The sequence below is a fragment of the Psammomys obesus genome, unplaced genomic scaffold (genome assembly GCF_907164565.1).
Source record: "Psammomys obesus unplaced genomic scaffold, mPsaObe1.curated_primary_1811, whole genome shotgun sequence".
Classification (NCBI taxonomy): domain Eukaryota; kingdom Metazoa; phylum Chordata; class Mammalia; order Rodentia; family Muridae; genus Psammomys; species Psammomys obesus.
The window spans coordinates 21,246,174-21,254,470 of NW_026595981.1; the positions used below are offsets into that span (position 1 = coordinate 21,246,174).

The window sequence follows — 8,297 nt, forward strand, 5'->3', positions numbered from 1 at the left end:
GAAAGAAAGAAAGAAAGAAAGAAAGAAAGAAAGAAAGAAAGAAAGAAGCGCCAGGAATAGTGGCACACGCCTTTAATCCTGGCAGAGACAGGCAAATCTCTATGAGTTCAAGTCCAGCCTGGTCTACACAGAGAGTTCCGGTACAGTTAGAGCTAGTGTGACCCTGTTGGGAGGGGGGGTGCAGTGGAATAAAAGCAAACTAAGACAAAAGAAAAGAAAGAAAAAAAAAAGGTTGGTAGTCCATGCTGTAATATTTGCACTTGGGAGGCAGAACCAGGAGAACAAGAATTTAAAGGCGTCCTCAGCTAGCTAGCCAAGTTCAAGATGGCCTGGGCTATGTGAACCTCTCTCTCAAAAAAAACAAAAACCAAACCCAAACTCAAAGAACAACAAAGACCACTTGGTCATGGAGAGGGAGGGAGGGTGCACGTGCCCTCTCCGGGGAGAGTGAAGGGCTCAGCTGGCAGGCACAAGAGTGGAAATGCCTTCTCGGCTCACATGGTGTAAGCCCCTCAGGCTGGCAGAACCCCTGCCCACCCTCAGGGTGCTTTGCGGCTGCCAGTGCTCAGGCCTTAATTCTTTGTGCTCTGGGTATCAGGCCGAAAGAGACTTGAAAGAAAGGAAGTAGGGAGGGTGAGAAGCGGGAGGAGGAGGCCCTGGGCCTACTGGTTCTGGGGGCAGGAGGCTAAGCTCAGGGTACACGGGGGTCTCCGACTTCCGTCCTGGCCCACCCCACACTGCCCTTGACCTCTGTGCAGAGTTTCCATCCTCTCTCTTCTGAGTTCACACTTCCCCACCACTAACCACAGCCCAGGCGGAGGCTTGTGGGTGGAGGGGGGGTGGGAGGAGTGGGCGGAAAAGGTCCCAGGTTGCAGCCCTGAGCCCCCCACATAAGGAAAAAAAGAAAAGCCTACAATTTATGGTTTACCCTTCGTCATCCAGAGAACCCCATCTTTGCACCGGGGCCCCTCACCAGCAAGACCCCATCTACCTTCCGGAGCCACTGTCTGCTTGGAGCCCTCTCTCCCTCAGGGAGTGACTCTAAAATTTCTCTGTTTCCCCCACAGCGGCCATAGTTTCAAACAGTCCCTCCCAGGAATCCACAGGCCCAGAGGGGAGGGGACCATGGGGTTCCCACACATGTCACCTTGACTGGGACCTTCCTGGGTCCTTACCCCCTGGACATCCTCAAAAGCTCAGTGAACTACTCCTGCCTCCATCAATGCCCTTCCTCTGTGGCCGTTTAGGCCTTTTGGGCTATGACCACCAGGTAGCAAGCTATCCAAGAGAATTTTAGACCTGCAGAATGGCAGCCTGGTCTGCCTGGCCTGGGGTCAGTCCTGCTTGCTGTGAATCACTGGCGGTTAGGAGTTTGTGGGCCAGGAGCTGAGGACAAGGGACTGCAGGCCTCCAAGGCCCGCTCAGACAGCACCAGGATGGGGCTCACGCAGGCAAGACTGGTGTAAAGGAGATGTATGACTGGAGGATCACAGCGATCAATGTGGTGCCCCAGCAAATGTGCTCAGATTGAAGGCACCTTTCAAGATAGGAAGATTCCTTTATATCTAGAGCCAGGCTGGACTCAGGAACCACTCCCACCCCCCGCCCCGGTAACTTAGTGCCAACATTTCATTCCCAGGAAAGCCCATCAGTAAAATTCCCACTCAACATGGAGTCAGCCGATGTAGATGGAAAAGGAGGATTGCTAATCCTGGGAGCTGGAGAGAGGTGACTGAGCCATCCTTAGGCAGGAGGGTGGCAGGGAGCCCCAGGGAACTGCCTGTTACCAAAAGAGGCTGGATTTATAAGAAAATAAAAGTACCAGGGGAATGAGGACTTCCTCTGAGAATTGATCCTGCCACACTGGGGCTGTCCAGAAGCATTTAGGTTAAAGGAAGGAGCAGGCTGACCGAGACAGATCCAGGTAGGGCTATGGCATAGGAAGCCACAGACAAATCTAAGAGCTTGGCGCATTGTGAGGGAATCACCTTAACCAGGCTCCCCCGGGCTGGGAGGGAAGGGACTGGCCCAGGACAAGCAATATGGATGACACAGCTTCCAAAACACCTTCTGAGATGGTGTTATCTGACCCGCCTCTCCTTCTGCCCCTCCCCATGTTTTAGCTCACCTTCCTCTCACATCCATCAGCAACAGCTGACTCCTGAGCCCAGCAGGGGAAGCCAGGGTCCAGAGAGGTAAAAGCTAAGTCAAGAAGGCAAAGCCTTTCCCTAGACCCCAGTGATCAAAGGATCAAGGCCCACATGATTACACCACAGCCCTGTGAGGTCCACTAAGTGGGGGGCCTTTTACCAAGAGAAGGGTTTGGAATCGCCAACCCCTAAGGGAGCCTTCGGCATGACTTCTGGGATGAGCAAGGATCTACACTATGTGGGTGAGTGTGTTCCAGGTTTGAACTCATGGGCTGCAACGGTCCGAGAACCCCAGCCACAAGCTAGGGCGGACCCTTTTCGAAGAACTCTCTCCTAACCCCCACAGAAGCCTAGCTGAGGGAGGGGTCTCCCCCCACAAACTGGGTTCTCACCCTCTTGGCTGTCACAGCTCCACCCAGGCCCTCACCCTGGTGGGGGGAGGAAGCAAGGGTACCCCTAGCTGGCCAGAAGCTGGTCGGATGCTGAGGAAACCTGGAGGGAGGGAGGGCCCCTGGGATCCTGAGAACTGGGCGTGCTGTGTGAGGGAGGGTTAGCTCCTGGGCCTCTCTGGGCCTCAGTCTTCTCTGGTAAGGAACGTATGAAGTGTGCCCCCCTTCCCTCATCTCATGGGAGAGGAACTAAGCCCAGGGAGCTTTAAACACTGTTTCTCAGAGCGGGTGAGGATAAGCACCAGGCGGCTGTCATGTTCCCCACAGACACAGCTTCTTTCTGCTTCTGATGCCCTCTCTCCTCTGCGATTCCAAGGTGAAGTCTACTCTCTAGCCATCTCAAGGACCCCTCCCTTTAAACGAGCAGGTGAAATCCTAAGCGAGGGAGGCTGCCTCCCTTCTTACAAGTAAGGAGGAGGTGAATGAACGCACTAGATCTTGTTTCTGGTACAGAAAACTCACTAGAGAACACAGAACGGGGCCACAGGGGCCATGGTCCATCTCCCACCCAGCACGTTGAGAAGAGATGGGCCTGGTCCCAGAGCCTGCAAACTGCAGAGCCCCTCCCCGTTTCCTGAAACAGGGGTAGGGTGGTAAGCAACCCAGACACCGCACCCCAAGACGCAGAAAGAGAGGTCACTCAAATCACGTGGACAGATGGAAAGCAATCGACGGAGACCCGGCCGGGATAGTCCCGTAGCGTGAGGGGCTGAGAGGATGAGGGCTACAGATAGGACTCACTGATCGTCCCCGACTCTCTTCACCCAAGCCATGTCACATTCCGACTGGTTGGAGGCCAGATCCTGAGGAGAAAAGCAAGAGGTCAGAGCCCAGGCTCATCCCCATCCAGACCCCCTCTCCTCTGCTCTTCTGTGCTCTGGACATCTGAGGGAAGCGCTCAAGTTCCCTTTACCTGGGCGCGGGTCTCCTGCAGCTGCTTCAGCTCTCCCTGCAGCCGCTCACATTCCGCCTGGAGCTGCTCCTCCCGGAGCTGAGCCCCTCGGGCCTCGCCCTGCGCGGCCTCCAGGGCCTCCTCCAGCCGCCTCCGCTCCAGGTCACCCACACTTACACTGGTAGGGCCAGGCCAACCTGCTGTCAGGAGACGAGACAAGGTCAGGTAGGCTCTAGCTGCCTCCACCGCCTCCCCAGGACCACACAAAGTAAAACAGGCAGGGTAGGGACTGAGCCCACGGAACTGAGAGGCACCAGAAAGACAAACACCCAAGGACAAGAGATACTATTACAAGGGAAAAAAGGGATTGTTGCAGATTCAATCCTGGAGGCCAAGGGGGAAACAAGATGGCCTCTGGAAGGTATCTGAGTGTAGAACCACACAAGTCTGGAGCATCTTCAGGGGCCTCTCCTAATCACAGCTTAAGGGGACTCTGGGTGGGCACGCCCTCTGCTGGCACACCCAAGAACTGCATGCGTCTACACAGCCAAGGGATGTCAGTGGGAGAACTTGTGAAAAGGGTAGTTGAGGTGAAGGAACAGTTAGTTGGAGAGGAGAATGGAACCACAGCGAACGAATTTAAGATATTTAAGGGCAGCACTGGGGAGCCAGAACAGGAGAACTATTCCAAGTTCAAGGATGGCCTGGCGTGCGTGGTCGATTGCAGACCAATTAGGGCAATGTGGTAAGACCCTACCTCAAAAGAAAACAAAAACAAACAAACAGAAATAAACAAACACACTGTACTGAGACTTCAGGCAAGCCAGAGGTGCCCAGCGATACTGAAATGAAAGTTACAGTTGGAGACTGATCGGGAAGGCCGGGGTCACTGAGCTCTCACCATGACCCAAGGCAGGTCCCCCTCTCAGAGCCAGATAGTGCAGGTCCAGGTCAGGGCAGGGTGTGGCGGGGGCCGGTGGAGGGCTCAGGCTGGAGAAGGCTGTGTCCCGGAGGCCTTGCTGCTGCTGTAGCTGCTGCTCCAAACCACAGATCTGCCGAAGGTGGGTTTCCACCAGGGCCCGCTGCAGGGAAAGGCAGGGGGCTCAGGGCCTTCCCCGGGGCCAGGGAGCCCCGAGAGTCCCCCAGGCTGGAGCAGAGACGGCTGGAGTGTCCCACAATCACACGCCAAGTGACCACAGGTGCGGGGCCTCCTCTCAGATGTTTCTGGCTCCTGCTGCTCTCAGACACGATCACACGGGGACATTTACACGAGCTCTAGGTCCGGCCTACACGCCCCCCCCAGGAATGTAACCCCCACTTGCATGTATGGCTTCCTCTACCTCGAGCACGGAACGGGGAGAGCAGTACCACGCCTACCCCTTCTGATTGTTGTGAGAGCTAAAACGAGTAAGTGTGCTAGAGGGAGAACGGTGCCTGCCTGGCAGGCAGCAGACGCCTCCCGAACCGTTCCAGACTATAAAAGGAAGGCGGCTTTCCACAAACGTCCCATTACCCTCACGGCAGCTCAGCGAGGTGGTTCCCACTTACCTTGCCTCTCAGATGAGGGACGGAAGCTAAATAATCGGACCAAGGCCCCGGCGAGGCGTGGACAGAGACCGTGCCTGCCGACCCTGCCACACACCCACACGATCGCTCTCTCTCACACACACACACACACACACACACACACACACACACACACACACACGGTCACACGCTAACTGCCACCACATTCACGCCAGCATCTCTCTCTAGAGTTCGGCGCGCCTCTACTGTCACCCGCGCCCTCTCCCAGACGCGGAACTCTAGGTCCAGGGTCGATGCAGTGGGGAGCTTAAATGTACACGTACGGGGTCACTGCACCGCCAGGGGCACAGAGCCACCGTGACCTGGCTGACACGTCTCACTACGAGGCAAACGGCGCAGGTGGTAGGGACACAAGCGGGCTGTGTGTGACACACAGGCGATCGTAGTGCTGGGCTCCTCATACAGAACCACACGGTGTCAGGGACCTCACCGTCCCCGCTCTGGGCCTTACCATCTCCCCCAGCTCTGTCTCCAAGTCGTTTTTCTCCACACAGAGTTTCTCGTAAGCCTGGATCATCTCCCCGAGCTGTTCCTCCTGTTCCTTATTCTTCTGCAACTGGGTAGGCGCAGAGACGTATGCCAGGGTCAGGGCCATCCTTGACAGGGCACACGGGGGCTCCCCGAACCTCCCCAACCCTATTCCCAATAGAAACAGGAAGAGCTGAAGCTGGTTTAGGGAGGGCAGAGGCCGTGATGGGGGCGGGGGAGGGGAGGAATGGGGCAAGATGACGGGCATCATAAACAGAAGGAATAGGGAGCTTTGGGAGCCGGGCTGACTGGGAAGCCAAGGCCCACGGGCTTACCTCGTGTTGGAACTGGTTGAGCCGTTGCTGCAGACTGACTCTCTCCACCTCCAGCAGGGAGCCATCCTTGATTTCGTACAGAGGGAAGCCGTGCTCCTCTCCAAAATCAGTGATTAGCGGGTACTGTGGGACAGCATGCCTCAGAGGAGCCTGTCGGGGAGACTCCCCTCCCTGCACTCTTCAGTGGGACCCACCACTCCAGAGCCCAGCCTCCTCCTCCACCCTCAGACTGGCTACAGGAGAGCTCGCACCAGTTCACACCCTAGCAGCCGCTCCAAGGCCTCCCTGGATCCCTGCAGCATGACCAGACCACCTGCCATCACCCCCCAGGTTCTGACCTTGATTTCATAGACTTTGAGGCGCCGTCGGAGGGTGGCATTCTCTCTCTCCAGGCCCCCCAGCCTCTCCTTGATATCCCCGTAGGCTGTGATGAGAGCGAAGTGGGAGGCAGAGCACATGTCCCCTCCCAGAGAGGGGTCTCCTGGACCATCCAGCCACACCTCACTGGGCCCCAAGGCCTCTTGGGTCAGAATGCTGATGTCATCTTCAAACATGGACTCCATGGTAAGGGCTTCGGCCCACACGGGACCTCCTGAAAGCAGGAACAGCGTTAGGAAGACCGCCTGGTGCTTGTCCCCAACTTCTCCATGCTGGTCTGAGGGCCTGATGGAGGAGCTGTAAAGCTTCAGCCCAAAGACCAGATCCCACAACTCTCTCTCTCTCCCTCTCTCAGAAGTTTCCGTCCTATCCTCTGTTGTCACTGCTTATAGGGGAAGGAGATGGAGCCAGACAGACCTCACGAGGGGAGTCAGCGAGGGACAACCGATAAACGGGGTCAAGGAAGCTACACCAGCAGCAGGGAAGGGCTCATCCCAGAACCCAGAGAGACCTGTGGATGGGGGGACCCCAGCGCTGGCAAGGCCCAGAACCTGCCTGGACTGCTCAGCCTGGTCTTCTCCCCAGACTTCCCCTTTTCCCCAAGTACCTCGACAGCCGCCAAGATTCCCATGCCAGGCCTCCGTGGCCTGCTCCTAAGGAAGGCCAGCGTTTCTAGAGGGCCGGTCCCACCACTCTGCGGCCCCCACCCAACTTCCTCCCGCAGGATCCCAGAGTTCAGGAAAAGGAAGTGCCTCCCCAACTGCACTGGGGTTGTGGCAAGCGTCCAGGCCAGGCGCAGACCTACAGGAAGTCCTTGGCCGAGTGACAGAGGCAGCAAACTGGGCGAGGGAGCCAGGCGGGACCACTAAGGGAGACTCCAGCTTGTCCTACTGTGCCCCGCAACTCGGGGAGATGGGGGAGCCCTGGGATGGGGGCAGGAATGACTCAGGGCTCCCAAAGGAGTAGGCAGCGAGGGGCTGCGGGGGTGCAGTGTGCAGTTCTCCCGGCCCTGCTGATGAATGTGTGGTGGCTGTGGCTGCCATGTGGGGGGAGTGCGCGTCTGTGAATGAGTGTAGGTGTGCCGCCGTCAATGGGCGCTTTTGCGGGGCCGGAGGACGAGGGGTGGGGAGGGAAGCGGTCAGCGCGGAGTTCGGAAGCGGCCAGAGGCGGCGTGTGTGTGTGCGCGCGCGCCTGTGAGCACGCGTGCGTGAGCGTGTAGGCAGGGTGGGCACGTTCGGGCCGAGTGTCACGTGAGGCACTATGGGAATGTCCGAGGTGTGTGTGTGTGTGTGTGTGTGGTGTGTATGTGCGTGTGCGCGCGCGGGCGCGCGCTCCGAGCGTGCTGTGCGCCTCCTCGGCGAGGGGGGCCCGGTCCGAAGGCGCGAGTTCCGAGCGCGCCAGGCCTCGGCCCCCTCCATCCCTCCATCCCCCACCTCGGCTGAGTGCCGGAGGGACGCGAGTGACAGGTCTGAGTAAGGAGCGGGCGCGCGTGTTCCGAGGGCCGGCCCCGCCTTTAACCCTCTCCTGCCCGCGCCACCCCCTCCCTCTACTCCGCCGAGCCCGCGCTCACTACACACCCCGTCCCCGCCGACCCTCCCCCCCGCCCCGCGGCCACGACCTCGGGCCACCCCCACTCGAGGACTCCCGTGTGTCCCCACACACCCCGGCCGTGCGACCCAAGCTGCCTTCCTCCGCATCCTGGGGCCGCGCCGCCGAGCGCCCGCTCAGGCTCCCGGGGAGGGGGCGCCCGTGCGCGCCAGGCCCCTCCCGCGGCCCCTTTAAGAGCCGCGCTCTAAACCCCCTCCGGCTCGGCGGTCAGAAATCGCCGCCCCTCCCCTCCCCTGCCCTCTCCTCCCCTCCCGGGGGCCCGAGAGCGCGCGGCCCCCTCCCCCACCGCAGCCGGGCCCCGGGCGGGCGGGCTCCGGAGCTGCGGCGGCCCCGCCGGCCGGAGGCTGCGGGCGGCGGCGCGGGACCCTCGCCCGCTCTGCTCCCGGGAGGGAACGGCCGCCCTCCCGCGCCCCGGCCTCCCGCGCCCCCC

General features: G+C 59.3%; 1 protein-coding gene across 4 annotated transcripts in view; it reads right to left on the reverse strand.

The window, feature by feature from the left end:
- Positions 1-7,940, reverse strand: part of Tbkbp1 (TBK1 binding protein 1) — a 15,489-nt gene extending 7,549 nt beyond the window's left edge. The window contains exons 1-7 of one of the 4 annotated variants that reach the window (XM_055620231.1): positions 7,922-7,940; positions 6,220-6,473; positions 5,882-6,004; positions 5,530-5,634; positions 4,393-4,573; positions 3,513-3,691; positions 3,341-3,402 (exon numbers count right to left, since the gene is read on the reverse strand). In XM_055620231.1, the coding sequence (XP_055476206.1) occupies positions 3,341-3,402; positions 3,513-3,691; positions 4,393-4,573; positions 5,530-5,634; positions 5,882-6,004; positions 6,220-6,444 (875 nt within the window). In that variant the 5' untranslated portion in view covers positions 6,445-6,473; positions 7,922-7,940. Of the gene's footprint in view, positions 1-3,340; positions 3,403-3,512; positions 3,692-4,392; positions 4,574-5,529; positions 5,635-5,881; positions 6,005-6,219; positions 7,780-7,921 lie in introns of those variants that run through there. The other 3 variants (XM_055620230.1, XM_055620229.1, XM_055620232.1) reach the window with 3 other exon arrangements.
- Positions 7,941-8,297: the final 357 nt, after the last annotated feature.